Source organism: Meles meles, chromosome 13 (assembly GCF_922984935.1).
Source record: "Meles meles chromosome 13, mMelMel3.1 paternal haplotype, whole genome shotgun sequence".
Lineage (NCBI taxonomy): Eukaryota > Metazoa > Chordata > Mammalia > Carnivora > Mustelidae > Meles > Meles meles.
This window is the reverse complement of record NC_060078.1, coordinates 74,402,670-74,424,837: the sequence shown is the minus strand read 5'-3', so window position 1 is coordinate 74,424,837 and position 22,168 is coordinate 74,402,670. Positions and strand designations below refer to the sequence as shown.

Genomic DNA, 22,168 nt, shown 5'->3' with positions numbered 1-22,168 from the left:
TGATAAGAAAGATCTATTTTGATACTTGGTCCTTTGTGTGGACCCCAGTGATATATGACTGAAGGAAACCCTGTGAGCATGACCTCTGTTGGTGTATCATCAAAGTTTTGGCCTTTTATATGTCTATTTTCCTCTTGTAGGTATCTCCTGTGATAATGGACATACAGTAAAGATTAACATGAATTTAAAGCTAGGTGGGACAGTTTCACTAGCTGGTGGGAAGAGGCAGAGTTAGCGTAAGGTGTGATAGGGTTCTGGCTCAGGGAGGCTCCAGACAAGAGTTTAAAGCCAAGCTCTTCCACTGGCCAGTAGTGAACTTTATAACCACAGGAGGTCCCACACCTCAGTCTCCCCAGCTCCAAAGTAGGAATAAACAGTAACTACCTCACAGGATTATTGTGAGGAGAACAGAACTGTAGAAGCTCTCTGAAGAGTAAAAAGCGATTCAAACAAAAGGTATGACTCAATGGGGGACAAAAGCATTTTTGAAGGTAGAAAAGTTATTCTACTGTTACTAAGTGAAATATTAGAAAGTACCTTTATGGCCAAGTTGATAACAAAAATAGATCTGTGTATCCCCTTTTTTTGTTGTTAAGCATGCTTGCATTTTGAAAGAACACTGCTACAGAAGTCTGTATACACCAACAGCTCTGAAAGCTAAAAAAAAAGTTCTGTAACGTGCTTGAAACAATCTGCCCAATGTAATCACCAACTTTTACCTTAACAAAAAATAACTTACCGGTGATGACCTGGAAGGCCAGTGTGTGTAAGTGGCTGGCGTGTGGATGGATGACACCACGGAAGTTATAGTGACATCCAAGCATGCTGCTGAAACCGATGCATTTGAAAGAGCTGCAGAAATAACGCAAAATTTTGGTTTCATAAAAATCTCCTGTTTTCAAAGTATTTAACTCTGTAGAACCACAATTATGAAAAGCTCAGTAATGCTGCTAATGACATTTGTAAGATCTACCTTTAACGTAGTGCAATATTTTTATATCTACTGGGACAGGCGGTAGAGGCCTCACAGTCGTGCTTCAGTGCAGGGGAGGGGGGATCACTCCACATAGCCTAGGGGATAGTGAGGTTAAGGCCTCCGTGGAAACAGTTGTATTCTATTACATTCCTGATGTAATCTTGCTGCCATGCTATGTTATCAATAGCTAAAAAATAATAAAAAGAACTACCACAGAAAACAAAAATATCTTCATTTGCTGCCGTCTGAAAGAGGTGATTGCTGCCTTCTCTGGAGTGACCGCCTGGTAGAGCTGGGCGGTGCATACCAGCTCTTCACCAAGTCCACGTTCACTAAACAAAGTTGCTATTTTGAAATTTGCCTAAAAGCATTAAATTCTGGTTTCGCTATTGTTTTTCTAAACTGTGAAATCTCGGATGTATGGATCAGCCCTGCTACTTATTAAGAATTAGACTGTTTTCTGTATTTCTGATATTTAGGTGAAGAACTAGGTTAAACAATCATGCTGAACAATATTTTAGCACTGAGTCAGAATTAATATGCTACATTTCCTAATATCGAGCCCTATACTTGAGGATCAGAATAGTTGAAACACTGTTGGCCATTTTATGATTTTGAGAGAAGGAAACAAGCTGAAGATTGGAGGGTTCTGTCAAGCTCTAAATTTATCTGGATTTTTAGAAAGGCAGGTTGAAAATACTTGGCTCCTGATTATAAAGATGAGATCTTAATTTCCCTAAAAGTGAATAAATTTAAAATCACTTTAAAAATGTATTGTCTTTCTTTCTAAATTGAGATAATAGCTTTTCTTAAAGAGAAGGGTTTAGAACCCCTCTAAGATCTGAGTAAAACTGCAGCTCTCACACCTGTGAGTCTCACGCCTGAAAGAGACCCACGCACATACCCTGAGTTGTCTGGATTTCAGGACCCTGTGCCCTTTGGGCTCACGTGCAGAAGAGCTTAGTTACTCCCACCAGATATGGTTATTTGTTCACGACAATCAGGAAAACAACGTGACTTTAGAAATGCAGGGGCAACTTACTGGGCTTTTCCACATTGACACCATGGGACTAGTTACAGATTTCAATTCAAAGACAATTTTGCAAAGCCAAAAAGTATGGTTCAGACTAACCTGAACTTTACCTGATGCCTGCAAGCAGAGAATAGTTTTTAATTAGATATTCACAGTCAATACCTTATGCATTTATTCCAGTGATCATGTCTGGTTTATAAAGGAATACAAACAGGCACAGTAGTGTTCAGAAGATTTATTAAGGAAACTAGCTAAAACATGTATGCACATACACTTAGCAGTCAAAAGAAAAAACTGAATATTTATCTTTGCTACTTCAGTGTTTTTGTATCTACTTTGCCAGGTACAAACATAAAAACCCATCTTTGCTCAAACATTCAGGAAGCTGTATATTCACGGTTAAGATGATACATACGTTAAAAGGAAAAAAAAAAAAAAAAGCCTCACTTCACAGTCCTGCTAACCCCAGAATTTTAGTCCTATAAAAGACCTTGTAATTTTCCCCCTCTCAGATAAAATTGATACTTTTGCTCCCCAAAACAGTTCCGAAAAACCTCACATGTCTTTTTATGCTTGTTCTAGAGATCAACAGTGGCCACACCTCTGCCAGTCATTCTCGAAGAGACTGAAGCCTCAAAGGCAAGAATGAAATTGGAGTAAATTGTACAGTACTGTGGTCAGGGAGAGCCGCAAACCTTCTAAGAAAAGTCTCTCCCCTGTGGGAGTAGAAAACAATCCTGCTGGTTACGTTAGCCAGATGAGAGTGCTTCTAGAGTCATCTTTCAAAGTCACAGACTCGTGCAAGTTGCCCAGTGCAAATGTGTGAGTAGGCAACTTGTCTGCTTCCACCACACTGCCCCTGAACACCAGATTTCCGGTCACTCCAAGAAGCTTCATAAAGCAAATGGGAAATAGCAGCTGCTCTCTTAGAGAACGACGAGGTCCAGTCCTTGTTCTAAATTTCCTTGCTCCTTGTCCAAGTTAACAGAAACACAACTTTAGCTTAACGAAATACAGACATTAGGTAATTTTTGTTGATTGCAGAGCTACAGAAGTAACAAGTATTATCTGAGACATTCTACACTCCGCACACTCCAGTCACATCTCGTACAAAACATGACAACTGACAGTGCTAACACAGTATTTGCTGATGAACTGAAAAGGCACGTCAATGTTGTCAAGCTTAGGAAAACCACATTTTACACAGCACTAGATGATAGAAGGATACACAGACATTTCTAGATGTTTCTAGGGTTTTTCTGTCTCTGAAGGGAATGTGTCCTGACCTATTATTTTTACCTGTTTTCCTAACCTGATTCAAGATAATTTCATTCTTCCTCCATCTTCATTTAAAATTGGTTTTCACATTGATGTGAACCACCTTCAGAAGTCTAAAAAATAATAGTTGCGATTCAAAACTTAATAGATTCCTAGAAGACACTTGGATAACCTCTAACAGGTTAAAGATATAGTCAGATTTTTTTCACATCACAGCAGCTATTAGGCTTTCAAATTTCTAAAAGTTGAACTAGATGTTAATGTATCTTACCACGCTTAAACAACCTTGACAGTATAAGGTGTATCTATCCTCAATTTTCTTTCATCTTAAGACAACCAAATGTATATTGGAAAGGGAAAGCTAGTTGTTCATAACTATACTTCTGGGTGCTTTTCTCTGCTTTCACAACATTTACTATTTTTCCCTATTGCCTTTAGTGTCTGCTGCCGGCCACATGACGTGTGAATTTATAATTTACAACCATCTGTTTCCAGGTAGATGATTGCATAGAAAACTAATGCCAGCTACAATTTATGGGTAAGTCCAAAAGAGACAGACTCAAGTTCCCGTCCTCTGCATTTGAGAAAACTAGCTTTTAGCTCACAAATATATGGATAGTAATTACAAGGTAACCACACTCTGTCACGACATCATATGCTCTCTTATTTGACTCTGTTTTTCAGACTTCCTTCTAGTTTCTCAGTGTTGGAAGTGTCTCGGAGATAATGTGTGCTTTAATTTTAAACACTCATTACCAATATTCATGAAAAATATAAGATTTTTTTGCCCAAGTGTTCATGAATGTAAGTTTTTTTAAAAATTATATTTGATTTGGATTCAAATATTTATAGATTTACACTATATTTCGTGAAAATATATTGTATAATATTTAATAAAATCAAATACATAAAATAAAGTTTTCAACACTATTTTTACAAACCCCTAGAAAAGCTGCTTTTTCTTTATAAGGCTGTTGGCAATCAATCACAACCACGGAGAAGAATGAATAACCTTTGGTTGTTTTGCTTTCACCAGGGATGAATGGTATGACTAAGACAGTTCCGGAGGAGTCATTTCACTGGAAACACGGTTTTGTACAATTAAATTTGATGACTTTTGAGGATCTCAGTCACTTTCAGATTCTTCATCGTCACCTATCGGATACGACTGGGTATTATTCTGGGTGTACATTTTTGTCTTAATGGGGCAGTTGTGATCCATGAGAATAGCCTGAAAGAGAGCACAGTGCGGGTACATTAACCTTATTTCACAAAGATAAGACGGTTTTAACCTGCCATCTTTAAGGATGACTAGCTGGAAGGCTGCATCCAGCACCACGCCCTGGCAACCGGCCCTTCAGTGCCACTGCCCGGCGCCCGGCCCTGAAGCCTGGGGTTCCACACTCCAGGAGGGTTCCAGGCAAGAGAGACTGCGGACGTGGTTTCCGCCAGGGCCGTGAGGTCCAGTCAGGACAACCTGTGAGCTGAGGCAAGGGCTATGGCAGGTCACGCTCAGGAAGAGTTCTATTTAGAATCTTGGAATTGGGACTGGGGGGGGATCTTGGAGGTCACCCAGTCCAGCTGCCGTGCACGGATTTCACTGGGGCAACGCAGGAAGGGCGCGTGCTATCGTTAATGAGGTGAACTCCTGCTGGACATGTGCCTGAGGTAACCTGCGTCCCTTGTTTCTCGACGTGGATCCGGTTCTGACTCCAGCCATCTTCACAGACTCCCCTTGCGGTATTTTAAGACCACTGCCGCAGCCCCTTAGGTTTCCCTACACTGAACGTCACGGGGCCCATATCTTAAAACGGCATTTCCAGAGCACCTCTCCCCAAATGCTGGGTGTCTTCCTCTTGCTCAAATGTAGGATTTAAAACAACACACACAAAAAAGCACTCTCATGAACAGAAAATCTTGTGCCTTCTCACTGTTACTGAAAAATAAACAGTCCATTGATCCTCAATTGAAAAACCTCCTCAGTAAGTCCTGGTAATCATTTTCCTCTTGAACACGGGCAGGCCAAGCCTGCTGTCTGAGAAAACAGCTCCCCTTATCCTGCCGGGCCCGTGCCACGCGATCCTGCTGCAAGACCTCCGCTCCACCAGCACTCTTTGGGGGCCGACGGCCCTCTGTGTACGCACGGTGATTAAGGCGCATGCCCTTTACTGCATGTAAAGGGACGCACAGCTGGAACGGGGCAGATGTGCGCCAGACAGCCTTGTGTCAGAGTCTTGCTGCTGGGGGAGGGCGCGACAGCACCGCATGGCAGGACGCTGGGTACAACCGACGGGGTCTCCCCAGCTCTGCCTTACAGCGTCTTCCTCCACATACACTATTCCAGTGCCTTTGTGTACAGCGTGAAAATCTACATGGAAGCATTTATCTGTTAAATTTTCTCTCTCGTTGGCCTACTGCAGCCTACCTGGTGTTTGTCGGCTACGCCCCCCAGGCCTTGCCCCACACATTTGATCACTTCTGTGACTCCACTCAGGGCCAACCCACTTATCATTTCCTGAAAAATTCTAAAATTATCTGCCTGGGTGACATGTTAAGATAATGACTTCCTTGACCCTCTAAGGCTGTCAGCTCAAAGTGTCTGCTGCAAATGGTTTTTTTTTTCCTAACGTTTTGTGCCAACTGACTTAATACATGTATTTAATAAAGAGCTCCATTTCTAGACCTCAGTCACTGGGGCAGCAGACATTGTCCATCAGGACCATTCTCCCCGTATGGACGTATCCCTGTTACAAGAAAGATTTAACCCCCAAAGAGCTCAACGTCTTACATCCTCAGGATAGTGATCCTCAAAGAAATATGTATGGGGAGCACCTGGGTGCTCAGTGGGCTAAGCCTCTGCCTTCGGCTCAGGTCATGATCTCAGGGTCCTGGGATCGAGTCCCGAATTGGGCTCTCTGCTCGGCAGGGAGCCTGCTTCCTCCTCTCTCTCTGCCTGCCTCTCTGCCTACTTGTGATCTCTGTCTGTCAAATAAATAAATAAAATCTTCTAAAAAAAAAAAAAAAAACACAGGAATCACTTGGGGGGAGGGGGAGTTAAACCTGAAATTCAGGTCCCTAACCCTTCATGGCAGTGGTGTCAACATGCTCTGAGAAGCCCCACCCCGGTGACACGGTGTCATCTGGAGCTGCAGCGGGGCATACGGCCGGCACCTGCTGCCGTGCCCCCGAGGTCCGTCCTCTCCCTCGCAGCAGCTCCTGGACTCCCCTTGAGGAGAGGACCGGTCCCACCACACTCACAGGTGCAACGCGGGCTGTGGGTGACGTGCTCAGGGACAGCTGTTCAGAGGAGATGGGACGTGAGCTGACCCTGAAGGGTGGGGAGGATGGGCAAGCAGAGGAGCTGTGGGCACAGCCTGAATTATCTACTTGACGAGCCACTATGTAAAAGAGGGACACGGGCGCCTGGGTGGCCCAGTCGGCTAAGCAGCTGACTCTTGATTTTGGCTCAGGTCATGATCTCCGTATTGGGCTCCACACTCAGCATGGAATCTGCTTGGCATTCTCTCTCTCCCTCTCCCACTGACCTCCCCCTCCCACACCAACTACTGCCCAAATTAGCACACTTGCTCACTCTTGTGCTCTCAAAAAACAATAAATATAAAAATAAAAACAGAGACACTAAGTAAGCCAGCCTGGCCGCCACAGAGTTCCGATGATGAGGTACACGGACATTAATTAGAAAGCCCAACCAGAGTGAGACCGCAGGGCCCTGAATGCCAGGCAGAGGCATTCATGGATCAATCCCTGATCCACAGGCCCAAGAGCCTAGGGAGGGATGACCATCGCTCTACCCTACTCATAACTGCCTTCTCTCTCGGCTCAACTCCCCTCCATTAGACCTGACTCTGCATATATGTAGACTTCTTAAGGACCCCAGAAACCTAACACTGGGCACCTAGTATAGACGCAAACAGCAGTGTTGCAAGGAAAGAAGTTCAGTTATACTGATGACGGGGGCATGGAACAGACTTCAGTGGTCAGAAGTTATCAACGCAGAACAAATCTTATTTGCACACAAAGCCTATTCCAGATAAATGAGTTTTTTTTTCTTGAAATACCATTTCATTTCTTTTAGAACCTAACTTACTGGCATCTGAACCTCTTTCAAAAGACAGTGTGACAGTTCTGCTTTTATAACAAGTTATATGTGATCAAAGAAGCCCGATGGCATAATGGAATATTCCCAAAGTTCCAGGGACAGAGAGAAGCGAACAGGATCCAGTGGGAAAGTCAAGTATGTAGGGGCCACAAAGAGCCAGGCTCAGGGAGCCACCACGTAATTTAAGCCAGTGCTCTGCTGGGAAACAAGGCGTGTCTGACTCTCCACTGAAGACGAGAGGGAGGAAAAGGGTGTCTAAATTCAGAGCACAGCCCAGTTACTGAGATTTGAACCTCTGCCAGATGCCTGGTTTCCTATCAGACACAGAGCAGAATGAGGCTCTCCAAAGTGGTAAAAGCTTTGTTGGATCAAATGAAGTATATAAATTAAATACCCAGCTTGGGCACTGAGACAGGAAGAGCACTGGAGGGTGCGCCCTCCAGGCTGGGCGATTTTGAGCGGTATCAGGCCTGAATGCTAGGAAGTTTTATTTACCATATCTAGGAAAAAAAAATTAGTGATGGTTTTGCATATCCACTATGTAAATGTCCTGTAAAGGGATATATTTCTATAAATAGATTAATACAAGCAGGTCTTTGCCTGGCCCCTGCATTCAGGAAACAGAATCCCCTGGAAGGACCCTAGAACAACCATGAGAGAGCCGAGAGTCACCCAGGAAAAGCCAGCTGTGATCTCAAACACCTACTTTCCAGTCTGGGCCACAACCAGAAACTTCAAGAGTAAGACGCAAGAAACGTGCCCTATCTTCAAAAATAATTTTTCAGTCTGAAAAAATATCCGTATCAGCACACAGCTATTCTCAACCGGATATTCTGAGAGTCATGGGCTGCATGTCATTGTCATGTACCTAAAACACAGTTGACCTCACATGGCAGAGCGGGTATTTTCTTACACTTGCAGAGGGACCTGAGCTGCAAACAGGTTTGTTTTTTTTTCCCCCACCGTACTGATGATGAAAGAAAGAGGAAGGAGGGGGGGGAGGGGAAGGGAGGGGAGGGGAGGGGGAAACAAACAGAGAAGGAAATCGAGTACACCAAACAGAAGAAACCACTCAAATGCTCACAAACTAATTCATGATTCTGTGACTGGGCACCCATGAAAACGGCATTCGATCTTCCAATATAAAACAGCTTAAGTCCAAACGCCTCATCGTCAGAACACTGCCTAATGGAAGAATTATTTGCTCCCGCTTCTAGGCCATTTTCCGGCTCTCCCGTCCCCTGCATTTGTTAACTGTTCATCCTGAATGCCAGCACTGGTCAGGATTGGATTTTCTCAAGTGGACGGTAATCAGTTCCGTCCCCTCGGTGGCACACTGCTGTCCCAGCCTCACTCCCCCGATCATTAGGTTTCTTCCTGCTCTGCTGGCTCCGTGAGCCGGCAGCCGCTGTCAGCCACCCTCAAAGGCTACCATTCCACTAGGCAAATGGAACCCAGTGTGATACCTTTCACTAAGGGCAGCAGTTACAGGCAGCGAGATGCATGTCTTCCCAAGTTTTTAATGATTCCTCTTGCTAGGCATGTATCAAGGACTTTGACATTTTACTGGGAAAGTGGCTTTCTGGAAGCCTGCAATGTTTGCTGCTTTGCCTCTCAAGATTGTCTCTTCCACTTCCCTCGGCATTTTTTTTTCTTTTTTTTCTTTATTAACATATAAGGTATTACTGGTTTCAGAGGTACAGGTGTTTGTGATTCATTGGTCTTATATAATACCCAGTTCTAATGACAGCCCATTCCTTCACCAAAGTTCATTACCCAGTTACCCCATCCATCTACCTCCCTCCCCTCTGGCAATACTCAGTTTGTTTCCTATGATTAAGAGTCTCTTATGCTTTGTCTCCCTCTCTGGTTTCCTCTTGTTTTATTTTCCCTCCCTTCCCCTATGATCTTCTGGTTGTTTCTCAAATTCCACGTATCAGCGAGATCATATGATAATTGTCTTTCTCTGATTGAATTATTTTGCTTAGCATAATGCCCTCTAGTTCCATCCATGTCATTGCAAATGGCAAGATTTCATTTTTGATAGCTGCATAATATTCCTGTGTGTGTGTGTGTGTGTGTGTGTGTGTGTGTGTGTGTGTGGTGTGTGTGTGTGTTCCCTCGGCATTTTTAAGCAAACTAAAGCACAGATTTACATGAGGGAAGAGAAAAAGCACCAGGCGTCTACCTGCTTCCTGCAGGGCCTCATGGGGACCCACAGCAGTAGCTGGTGGGCGGGCTGATCCCCCATTCATCCTCAGCCCTTGCTCATTTCCTCTGATGCCCCAGATAAGCCATCACGCTGCTGCCGACACACAGATAACCCAACAGCCACTAACGTCCGCTGCTTGGCTAGGGAAACCCATTCAGCAGTCCTGGGGTCTCAGTAGTAAACGGAAGTGCTCACCTCACAGAGGGGACAAAGGGAGGACAGCAGGGGGCCTCTGAGCGGACAGTAAATCGGAGCACTTGGTAAAAGCAAGAAAGAAGTATGGGGAGGCACTGGAAATAACACATTTATTGAGCATTTGCTGGGTGCTAAGCACAGGGCTAAGCACTCTGTGGCATTCTCCTCCGAATCCTCACGGCAAGGCAATGAGGCAGATGCTATCATTTCCCCATGGGACAGTTTGGCTCCGAGGCCATGCCAGCCCTTCACCATCTTCCAAGAATCTTAAACAGTCTCTTGGGTGACAGGAGCATTTGTAGGTGATTTGTCTGGTTTGGGTCAAAAAGGGTTAGGAATAACCTTCCTTCAGCCTTCATCAAATCGATACAATGGCAACAGAATGACAGTTTTTAGTTGTTGCACTGAGAATTTTCTGACCCTGGTTGGCACAGTGCGTGGGTCAGGCCAGAAGACAGGTCGGAAGATCAACAAGGCACTACGGGTTGTTCAGAACTAAGGGGGTCTGAGCAAGAGGAAGGAAACAAAGGTTGGTGTCTATCGGAATATTTCCACACCTTCCATCCCTTTTCTTTCCGTCAAACGGGTCGTGAGCGATTCAAAATTACCTCCTCACATCCTGTATAATAAAGGGCGTAAGACCAGTGCCCAATGCTGAACATATTTCTTAAATACATTGAAGGGATTAATGAATACAAAAAATGCTCCAAACAAATAAAGGTGCCCATAGCCTAACTTTAGAATCTGTGTCTGTTTTTAAACCCACTCTTTGGGGAAATTCATAAAAGGGCCGTGTGAGAAATGCCAAACCATCAAGACCCATTTCAGCTCAACTGTCAGAAAGAACTTCAGATGCACCCCTCAGAGAGCCCCACCCTCATAATCACAAATACCATCTCTCCCCGCCTCGGTTATCTCATTCATTCTTAATCTACACCACTCTTCTTCCAGCGGGATGAGAATCTGTCACCACGTGAGGTTTTAAAAACTCCGTCACCCGGTCTGAGGACTGTCAGGTTAACATGACTATTGCATTTCAAAATTCAAGTTTAGAATCAGTACGTGAGTCTGTTCAGAAGAGGAACACCTTACACTCAATTCCGTATCTTTCATCTGGATATGACGGTGGTTGTGAAATTGTGAATTTAAAAGTTACCCATGCTTCTGTGTGCCCAGAGGTACATATATGATAGTTTTCCAAAATGCTGTTATCTACACCAAAGCCATCTCCAGACTCTTTTGCAGTAAGGACTGAAACACTATTACTGAAAGCTGTAAGGCTTAGGAGAAAAGCAGACAGCACCAAAAATGGCTAATCTTAGGACTTGGCACAGGAGGCAAAAAAAAAAAAAAAAGAAAGAAAGAATGTTCAAGATTTTCAAGAACTGAAGAAAATTACACTGAACTACCCTACCCCATGTCTGGTTGACAAAAGACTGCACAGACTGCTAACATATGTATGAAAATCATAAACAAAACTTTTGATATAGTAAAAGAAATATGGTCCCTCCGGTATACACTCAAAAGGAACCCTGACCATTTCTGTTTGAGAGTTCTGTCCAAATGGAGCAGAAATATATTTCATAACTAAGCCATGAAGAAACTGTCCAGAAGACCATGCTAAAATGATCAAGAAACACTTGACTGCATCCTAAAATTTTCTTACCATTTTTTCTTCCTTGGCAGGCGGACTTCGAAGGAAAAAGCAGAGAGGAGCAAAAAGAATATCAATTATTCCAATAATGGTCATGAGCCATGGAAATCCGATTGCCTTTGCGATAGCCCCACCAGCAGAAGGACCTTTCAGGAAAGAGAGAATTAGATCAACCTCTCTCCAGATGTCTCGCAGATAGGAAGACACCAAAGTTTAAATAATTTTCAATCACGATCGTGCATTAAGCTAAAACGTCGTTTTGAAAAGCCAGAGTCCTTACCTATGGCATATCCCATGCAGAATGCCACATCAGCAATGGCGTACACACTCCCGTAGACAGACACGTGCCGCAGGTCGACCAGGTAGCCCATGATGGGCATCATTGATGAATCCACCATTCCTGTGGACAGTCAGGGAACATGGTCTATGGGAAAACGGACATAACCCAAAAACGCGGGGAATATCAGGGACAGTGTCCTAACCTCACAACCTCACCAGTTCTTCCCCAGTGGTCATTACCACCCGTGAGTCTCAAGGCAAGCTGCCCGAGGCATACCCGTCACTGAAGACAGACAGCCAGTCGCCAAGGCTGGGACCGGAACCCAGGCCACCTCTGCCTGTTCTCCACCTTACCTCACCTGTCCTCCACGGTCTGAAGGGACATTTTCCAAGGGAGAGCTCCAGGCCTCTGGTGACTCCCAGACCAGGCTTCACATCCAGAGGGGCGCTGGCTGCCAGCTACTGGCCCTGTGGATCCCCTTACTTGCTCCCAGCTGGTACTTTCCAGATTAACTCTCTCCTGGTCCACAGGCCCCTTGCCCTCACCCAGGGGTCACACATACAGGCCTCACACACAGACCATAAGAAGAGGTTGGAAAGTATCGGGAAAGATGGGAAGGAATCAGGACATGAAGCTGTCTAAAGGATTACCCTGCCCTGCTCACAGAAGAGACTGAAAGAGATCTGCTAATTTGGGCTCAAAAACCAACACCAAGGCCAGTATTAGAATCCCTTATTCGTTCAACAGTTGGAGGCAAGCAGCATAAAGAAAGAGCATGCGTGCTCGGGCCTGGGCTCATGTTCCTGGCAGGGTGAGCAGGGCCTTATCTCTCCAAACACTGGCTTTCCCACCTGTAAAATGGTGCAGATAACGATCCGCTCAAATGAGACTATCTGTGGACACCTGCCGCCGTGTGCTCCAACGCCCGCTCCCTCCCCTCCACCCAGTACTAGCGGCAAGAAGAGGAGCGAAGTTTCTTTTATTGAGTATTTATTAATGCCCTAACATGTGGAGGGTGCTGAGGCCATGGGGTGAACAAAACGGGACAGTTGGACGGGCCACAGAGAGCTGAAACAGGCATTACGGTTGTCACTGATGCCATGAGGGCTGCACGAGGACAAACCTGACCCAGGCTGGGGAGTCTGCAGAGCTTCCCTTCTCTCTTCCCACTGCACCGAAGATTCAATTCTTGATAGGTTTAACATTTACTCTTATTAGGCCCCATGTGTATATTACAAAGGAGAAACAAATGTATACTATTTATCAAAAATGTTCCAGGTGCCTGGGTGGCTCAGTGGGTCAAGCATCTGCCTTGGGCTCAGGTCATGATCCCAGGGTCCTGGGATGGAGCCCCACATCGGGCTCTCTGCTCGGCAGGGAGCCTGCTTCCCTTCCTCTCTCTCTGCCTGCCTCTCTGCCTACTTGTGATCTCTGTCTATCAAGTAAATAAATAAAATCTTTTTTAAAAAAATGTTCAGGAGGTTTTTCCTAACAGGTGACTGTCCCTCACATTACAAAGACTTGTCCCTTTGAAGGCAAGAAGTCCCTCTGCTCCTCTTTTCTGTACTAAACCTTATTAAAAAATACAGGTGCGGTTTCTGCCCACACCGGGTTCATGGGAGCAGTACCGTGCACAGATCTGAGCCCTAACAAACGTGCTCTGACTGAGGGATTTTTCTTGTTTGCCCGAGGCCAGCCACGGAGCATCCGTTTGCCTCTGTAAATATCAGGCTTTTCAACATACTGGTTTTCTGGAAATAAATGACTAGCGGGCAGAAGCAGGTCTATCTGCAGATAATCGACAGGCTGCCCACAGCCTCCTCTCAGGCTTCTGGAAATTTTAGGTTGAAGAAATACACTCTGCCCAAATCAGACGAAACCTTTCTTAGTCATGGGGAAAACAAAGTTTCAAATTTAGGCATAAGGTTATGTGACTTACCAATTGCAAAGCCAACTCCAAAGTTAGGAGCTATGAGTCCGTAAATGTTTTTTGCAAAAGGAATCTGTAAGAGGAAATAACATTACACTAGAATCACAATATCCAACTATAAATCTTCCGGGAAAATCTTCAGGACATGCTTTTTCAGGCCTAGTGTGCTTGTTTCCTTCTGAAGGAAGTGAGAAGAAGGAAGAAGGTGGAGTTTGGGGAGAACCGGGACCTCCTAGCCTTTAGAAGCTGAAGCTGAAATGGGTTTTGCGACCACCAAGGAAAACTCGCTGACTGCCGGAGTTGAGATCAGCCTGGACCACACTCTACTTCTGACGAGGACCAGGAGGCCTCACTTGCGGTGGATACTGGCCATTGGTAGAAGGTGTTTTATTTTAGGAAACAATCTTGCTATTGTTTCAGCTAGTAGTCTGAAAGTGTTTTATATACATTATTTATATATGTATAAATATATATTTATACATGTCTACATGTCTACATATATATGTATAAATATTTATGCATACATATATATTTATACATATATACATTTATATTTATTATAAACTTTATAAATAAATGTATAATTTTATATAATCATATACGATTGTATATAATTTTATATTTTGTATATAAAAATATATAACTGTATATAAAAATATATAATTATAAAAAATTTGTAAGTGAATTTATAAATTTATAAATTTAAGTGAATTAATTTATAAATAAATTTATAAATGTAAGTGAATTTATAAATAAATTTTTAAATATAAATTTATAAATATATTTTTTGAAAATTTTATAAATATGTTTATAATATACATTATAAACATCACAACGTTTCAGATGTTGGGGGGAGTTGGGCACTGACATACACACTATGCTACGTGACCTCCAGCTGACTGACCTCAAATTAAAAATCTATTCCTTGGAGAATCTTGTCCAAAATGTTTAAAATGATTTAAAAAAAAATCAGAGGAAAATGGAAGAGGTCATAAAACCAAATATCAACAAACTTTAAACGGTTATAAAAGGTTTCCTAGGGAGTCTAGCCCAAAGCAATAGTTTTATTTACAGAGCATTACCCTTTGTCAAATATCATCTTTTACTCACACATAAAATGCTGATGCCAACAATTATCATTCCTAGAAGAGCACAAAGCCACCTACCAAAACACAAAAACAAAAAAAAAGCACCTTTAATAAATGACCACTTCAAATTTTTCCTCAGGTCAAATTTTCAATAGAAATCAAAGCAGTTGCCTGTGTTAAGTAAGGCAGAAACATGCAGAATTTGCCTCAAAGAGCTACATTTTTCTAAGAGAGTGGGCGCTGTTCGCATATCATCTTACCTCCCCATTTTGTGCGCGAGCATCCCAAAAATATTGGTTCCAATGAGATAAGAGATGCTAGCTGGCAAGAAAGCGATGCCTGTAAATTTATGAAAAGGACACCTTATCAGTATTGATCATCAGTCAAGTGTTAGAAAAAGTAATAATTGTCAGACACCACGATGGTGATTAGAACCGAGGAGAGAAGCCCCAGGACCTGCACGCAAGCAGCTAATATCCGGTGGCGGACAGATCCAGACTGGACCCCGCGGGCCCGATCCGTCCTCACAAAGCTGCTGAGACGCCCCAGAAATGAAATCCGCTCCTCTATCAACAGCTCCATCTTCCCCCCATCTGTGCCTGCTGGTGGCTGCGTGCGGCCTAACACGGGCGGCTCCCGCCGCGGGAGCAGGGCCACTGTGACCCCACGCGTGCCCCTGGCCTCACCCCTTTGTGACTTTACCATGGAAGGAAGACACAGGCATTGAAAAAAAACAGGGGAATGTTAAGGACCAAGAAAAAAGTTAAAGTCATCCCAAACCCCATCACTCAGAGAATGCGCATGGGGATCTCCTCCGGTCAGTTTGTACGCAGAAGTTCGCACACACTCAGGGAAATGCGTGTGCACGGGACGGCAAAGAAAACAAAACAAAACAAAACATGGGTTTATGTTATTGTTCTGTGTCCTGCTTCTCTTGGCCAGCATTATGAAGATCTTTCCATGTCTGAAAAAACAAATGTCCACATGGTTCTTTTTTGGGACCAAGTCACATGACAGACATTGACATGTCCAAGGTTCCACGCTCTCCCAGAGACCTGGCATCCCTGGGGCCAGCCCTGCGCCAATTTCCAGCTGCGGGTGGCAGTGATCGCCTTGAACGTCGTCTGTGCTTTGAACAGAAAGCCCTCCTCGAGTCCCACCTGCCTGGCCGCAGGGATTGGTCCAGATCAGCTCTATGTGGTCCCCATCTGTCATCACGACAATCGACCATCTCTTCTCGAAAGATGGCTTTTCAAACTAGTCATACTTTGGTGTTCTTCTTGGACTCATTTATACCAGGTTTGATTCTAAGCCTTGCCCACAAATGGTGAGCGCTGCTCTGTCCCCAATCCTACATCTGTGACAAGCTAGACACGCACGCCCAACACTAGATGGTCAGCAGCTGAGCACTGCTCTCGAAACGCATGTGGCCGAGGCCTTTCTTGTCTCAGCAGCTCAGCAGCACGCAGACAGACAGGTGGGATCTGGCCCCCTTCGAGCATACAGCAGCCTCTCCCTGCAGCTCTGCGAGCACGAAGGCCGTCAAACTCCCCCCGAGAGGCTGAGCCTGCCCGCACAGGCAGGACTTCAAACTGTATTAGGTTCAGGAGCAAAATCCAAAACCAAATCATCCTGGCCTTGGTGATCTGGGAGATGAGAATAAAAAGCAATCTCACTGCCGTGTTCCAGGAAACCATTTCCGTCACACTTGTCATACAGGTGGTGAAATGACGGCTGGGCGTCATCAGATTCCGCAAACACGACTGAGAGCCCGGGCGCGGCTCAGGGCTACAGCGAAGCCAGCGGCCACAATGTGGCTCTGGTCGCCAAAGGAAGGAATCAGATGACGTCTGAACCAGGACGGGGCAACGTCAGGGACCGCCGCAGGTACGGACACGGTGCCTGGGAACCCAGAAGCTCCCCAAAGCAGCTCGTTAACTAAGCCCAACCTTGAACACAACGTTGTATAGTCTGGAGAAAGAAATCATGAAGGCCTTGATCTCAGGACAAGTGTCTGTGGGGTCTGGGGAGGGCGTAAATGACGGGAGAAGCAAAGTGCACGTAACAGCACAGATGCCGTGAGAAACAGCCGCGACACTGGGCCTCGGTGTCCGAGAAACAAGACATGGGGGGAAGGGCCTAGAGCCCCTCGGAGAAGGCAGCTGCTCTTCCTCCAGACAGGAGGACCAAGGTCCCAGATTGGAATATCTGATTTTTCTAGAAAAGCCTCAACTCGAGGTTCTTAGATGAAGCCTCTTGGGATTCGTATATGTTGTGACTAAATGTGTAAAACATAAAGCCCTCGCAGGCTGACACGAGGCGGCTGAACAATTCCCCCCCACCCCCAGGGCTGAACACCTGTGGGCTGAACTTAGTGAACTGGAGCCAGGGCAAGCGGATCGCAGGGAACCCGGCCAGGAGCCCTGCTTCCTGGTGAATCCCGACTCTAGGAGCCAAGCCTCAAGGCGGGGTCGCCAGCGCGCAGAGGAAGCCTCAGATCAGCGACAGCTTCCTGACTTGCCGGTGGGGTGCTAAGCTCACCGTGGGACCCACACGTGGGCGCCCCTTATTTTCCACCGACGGCAGATCCGCTCAGGTAGCAAACGGCAGTGTCATGGCTCTCCAGCAAAAAGCACCGAAGTCAGGCAAGAAACAAGATGTCCCTTTCACAGGCTAGTGCAGGCTCCGACGGGTCACCGTATCCTCTCAGAGCCCGGGAAACAGCGACCGTTCCTACAGCAAGCAGCTCACGGGAAGGCTTTGAGGTTCAGAGAGCAGCCCGCCCTCCCCGTCTGAGCCCCCTGCCCTGTCCTTCCCTGTGGGCGCCTTACTGGCGTTTCACCCTGGTGGCCTGGCCGGCCCCAGACTGCAGCGACGTCCTAGCGGGCAAGGGACCGCGTCACCTGTTCCCACCCCGCAGCTCCGGGAGGCACCCGGGCGGTGCTCGGAACACGGCTGAGCACTTAGGGGAAAAAGCCGGTGTGAGGACACGGACTTCACAGAACCAAAGGTATTGAAGGAGGCCACTGTCCCTTGCAGGCAGAGCCCTCTTTTGTGCAGCACCCCGGGGGCGAGAGGCGGCGGTGTGGTCTGGAGCTAGAACCCTCTTTTCCTGACTTTCAGCTTCGGACGTCAGGCTCCAAGCCCCGAGAGCTGGTCTTCCGCGGCTTCGGCCTCCTTGGCGTTGCCAGGGCCCCAGCACAGCACACAACCGACAACCCGTTCTCGGGACTCAACGAAACCTAGAAACCTCAGTGTGCCTCCCGCAGCAGCCTGCCGGATGTCCCAAGAGACCACCTGGCTTTGCTCAGAGACCCGGGCTGGGAGCCCACTGCTCTTCCAGACAACTGTTCAAGGACCACTCCTGCCGGGGGCTGGTGTCTTAACCCCAAGCCCGGAGCTTCCCATCACTTCCACCCGCTGGTCCTGCTGTGCATTCTGGAACCTTCCACCTCCTCCCCCAGCCCGGCCACCGACACGGTTTGGCTTCCCTGACGAACCCAGCACCAGGGCTCTGGGTCGTGGCCAGTGACTGAGGACCAGCTGCCTCCCTCGTGTACAAGTTCAAGTGACTCCTCTACCTTGAAACATGGTGCCCAGGACTGACCCCGCCCAGCTCCTTGCTGGGTGCACAACTGAGGAAGGCCTGAACGATTCACAGGGCTGGCTCCACCGTCCGGCCTCTGGGTCATTGGGCTCCGGAGACAGTCATGCCTGCTCTGGCCCCGGGGAGCCGCCACTCAGGCAGCCCTCGTGGGACCCATGCACACTGACCCGCACCCCCACCAGGCTCCCGCCACCCCCCAGGCGGTGTTTTCCACCCCAGGGCAGGACTCTACCTTCTCACCAGAAAGAGTCCTCCTTGTCCCTTTCAGACCTTCATTCTGCCCAGGGAGATCTTTTTGGATCTGTCACGAATGGGCCAACATTGACCCTCCCCAAACCCATATGCCGTGCAAATGCGACAAGAAGTCTTTGCATCTTCCCAGCCCAAGGAGAGATGTGTGGATCGGCCGGCTTGCACACGGTGTGGGGGCCAACGTGGGGGCCTCTCCTTCTGCTGGGCCCCTGCTCTCCTCACAGGGGTGTCTGTACCTCCATAGTCGCCCCTGCACCTACGAGAAAGTGTACCCACAGGGACCGTCCGCCCACCCCTGGGCTTTTGTGGAAAGCCTGGCTTTGACCACAGGCTCACCGGGCATAAGAGGGCGAGGCTCTCCCCGCCACAAAGCCCCCAAGGAGCTAATGCTGGACACGTAGCCCCAGAAGGATGGTGGGGATGCATCCGTGGGCTTCATCCGAGCTCCGGATCACCCATTCCTGAGGTCCGCAAGGGCCTGGTCCAGAACCAGACCCGGGCAATGGTCCCGGTTTGGCCTCCCTAGGGAGGCTCAGGAGGCTGCAGTCCTCACATCCCGGAGTGACAGCATACGGGCAACCCTCTTGTCTTGGGTACCCAGCCAGGCTGGCCCTGGACGTGCCTGAAGGTCACGGCCGGCTGGGAGTGGAGGGGCTCCCCTGCCCAGCAGCCGGTATCCTAGCCTCCATCCTGCACTGAACCAGGACACCTCCTTAAAGAACCAGAAGAAAGAGCCTGGCTCCACTCTTCTCTGGGCCGCACTGCCCAGAGCTTACGTTCCCTTTCGGAGTTTGGAGGCCTCGCCAGGAAAGGGGTCCCTAAGCCTCCCGGCGTCAGGGAAAGGTCATCTGACCCCAGACCCAAGGGAAAGAGAGATGCCATGAAAGCATTCTCTCCCTCCAACCCAAACTCAGGGCCGACCCCAGGCAGCAATGGGGTCTGGGGGACGGGCTCACAAGGGAGCCTTCTAGAATATTGGCGGCCGCCATCTACCATCTCTAAAAATTATGGCCAAAATCACAGTGTTCAACAAAAGTAATCATGCATCACCCAGGTAGCTGGTAAGGCTGATTTGCCTTGACTTCAAACCTTCCGGTCTTTTCCCAGAAATGCTGAGGGAAGCAGAGGGACAGAAGGGCTTCCCTTTTCACACTGGACTGGGGAGAGCTCACACATGGCCTTGCACAGGGAGGGGAGGCTGCCCGGGCCCCCCGCGGACGGCCGTGCCCCCTCCCACCAGCCGGTTCTCACCACGGCCCTCAGTCCTCACCCGGCATCCCCCACGGGGCCCTCCTCACCCCAAGGCTCCCAGGGCCTGAGGGGCTCTAGGAGAGCTGGGCCACAAGCTGCAGGCGGTGCGCTCCGCTCCCACCAGGAGAGCTACGGGATTCCTTGAAGAAACACAAGATTCTCTCGAAGAAACACAAATCTCTGTCTGAGGCAGGAGGGGAGTGAGGCACAGTGGGAAGGTGTGGTGTCCGCCAACATCTGGCCTCCGAGATAAGCCCTAGGAGAGGATCTCCTGATAAAATCCGGGATGCCTCTGGCCTGTTATCTGACCCGGAAGGCCCAGGGCCTCTGACGGGCTTTAAGGACTTCATAAAGAAGCCTGTGTCCAGAGAGGAAGCAGCCGAGGAGCCTTGTTCATGGCCAAGACGCCTCGGTCAGGAAAAGAAGTCAGCGAGGTGGGGACGTCGGAAACACCGGCAAAGGGCCTCAGCCCAGGAGCGCCGGCAGAGCGAACACAGGAGCTCCGTGGACCCCACAGTGTGCACACCGCGTGCCCCCAGGACGAGGGGCGCCTCCTGGAAACAGCTGGAAGCCCAAACCACCACGGGAAGAAAAGGCGCCCAGGGTGTGGACAGCCAGCATCGGCAACAAGACAGGAAGAGCGTCTCCTCATCTTTTAGAAAACTGCTTTCCAGTAACTCCCGGTTAGAAAAAGCCCTTCCCTCTGCTAAGTGCTGCGCCTTCCCTGGGAGCTTGGAGTCTCTGGGTTTCCTCTGGTGACTCCCACGCCAGGAGGTTCGGAGCTAAATTTCGGTCTCCGAACTAGCCTTAGTTTTGCTCCAAGAATCCTTCCTCTGTCGCTGAATGTCTCTTGCTGTTTGGGGCTGGGTTGTGATTTTGTTTTGTGACATCGTTTACATGCCTGAAACTCCCCCTTTGCAAGCCAACGGTCAGTGGTTTTTAGAAGAGTCGAGGGTTGTGCAACCATCAACGCTATTTATTTCCAACCTACTTTTATCACCCCAAAGATTGACCCCACACCCGTCAGCAGCCCACGCCATCCTGCCCCGCCCAAACCATTTGGGACTTTTTAAGGAAGGAGTATTTGATGAAAGAACACAGCGGTTCAGGGGCACATCCAGAAGGACTGGGGTAGTGACAGGCTGGAAGACGCCACCCGGAGGGACTAGAAAGTTGCCTGCAGGAAGGTTGGGGGCACTAAAAATGGCAGCTTCACTTGGAACTGAGAGTCTCCACCCAAAGATGGTCATTTAGAAGCCGAGAGAACAATAAACAGAAAATAAATCCCAGGAAGGATAATCAATAAGTTCTTAAAGAATAAAGGTGTGTGCGCAGGGACGAGCTGCCCAGATACCCAACAATGTCCTAAAGCTCCAGGAATCAAACAGGAAAGCACAGACACAGGAATTCCTGCCGACAAATGGAACAGAAGAGAGAACGCAGAGACAGACCCAAGGACACACAGTCGTTCCAAGGACGAGAAAGGTGGGAAAAATTGGGTAGGCTCTTAGGATAACTGGCTAGTCACACAGCAAAGAGTAACCCCAGGTCCTTCTCACACACCATGCGCCTAGATTAAGTCCATGTAAATCCAAGATTTTAATGTGAAAAACAAATCATAAATTAGGGGAAATATGGATGACAAAAATAATCTTCACATGGGGAGGGTCTCCTCGGAGCTTCCCTTGAAATGACAAGGACATGACGGGGCAGACCGCTAACTCTGACCAGCGGCATCTCAGATATCCTGAGTGGGCGGTAAAACACATTTCTAAACTCAAAAGACATGCAACGAAACAAAGGCAGTATCTGTGAAACATCTGATAAAGGATTAATAAACATACAAAGAATATTTAAAATCAGTGAGGACCCAACTCCACAGAAAAAATGGGCAACGTATCTTAATAAGAAATCCACAATAAAGGAAACAGGCAGGCCTAATAAACACATGAAAGGATGCTCAATTGCACTGAAAGAATTGGTAAAAAATAAATCAAAATGAGGCACCCGCCCACCTTCTCTCATATGCAACTAGGAAAGAATGACAGTTCTCGTGTTAGCGCCGTGTTACTGATTACCGAAAGCCCATTCATTGCACTTTCAGGAATTTGCACACAGTTCCACTTCCAATCATGAACAGGAATGCATGTAAGAATATTTTGCTACAGTATGGTTTCTAAATGGCAAAAACCAAAACTAACCCAAAGGGCCAATGATAGCAACTGGCGGAAAATTTATGGTATAACCTTAAAATAGAACAATATCCAATCGTTAAGATGAATGATAGGCTTC

General features: G+C 47.3%; 1 protein-coding gene and 1 long non-coding RNA gene across 2 annotated transcripts in view; one reads left to right on the top strand and one right to left on the bottom strand.

Annotated features, from left to right (window-relative positions):
- Positions 1 to 62: 62 nt before the first annotated feature.
- LOC123955228 lies at positions 63 to 4,416 on the top strand. The gene is made up of 2 exons (XR_006821226.1): positions 63 to 2,831; positions 3,726 to 4,416. It is a non-coding gene; the product is annotated as an uncharacterized LOC123955228 (long non-coding RNA).
- Positions 3,978 to 22,168, bottom strand: part of SLC18A2 (solute carrier family 18 member A2) — a 37,409-nt gene continuing 19,218 nt past the window's right edge. The window contains exons 11-16 of the mRNA XM_046026993.1: positions 15,027 to 15,105; positions 14,789 to 14,840; positions 13,688 to 13,751; positions 11,749 to 11,868; positions 11,481 to 11,614; positions 3,978 to 4,518 (exon numbers count right to left, since the gene is read on the bottom strand). Of these exons, the coding sequence (XP_045882949.1) occupies positions 4,414 to 4,518; positions 11,481 to 11,614; positions 11,749 to 11,868; positions 13,688 to 13,751; positions 14,789 to 14,840; positions 15,027 to 15,105 (554 nt within the window). The 3' untranslated portion in view covers positions 3,978 to 4,413. The remainder of the gene's footprint in view (positions 4,519 to 11,480; positions 11,615 to 11,748; positions 11,869 to 13,687; positions 13,752 to 14,788; positions 14,841 to 15,026; positions 15,106 to 22,168) is intronic.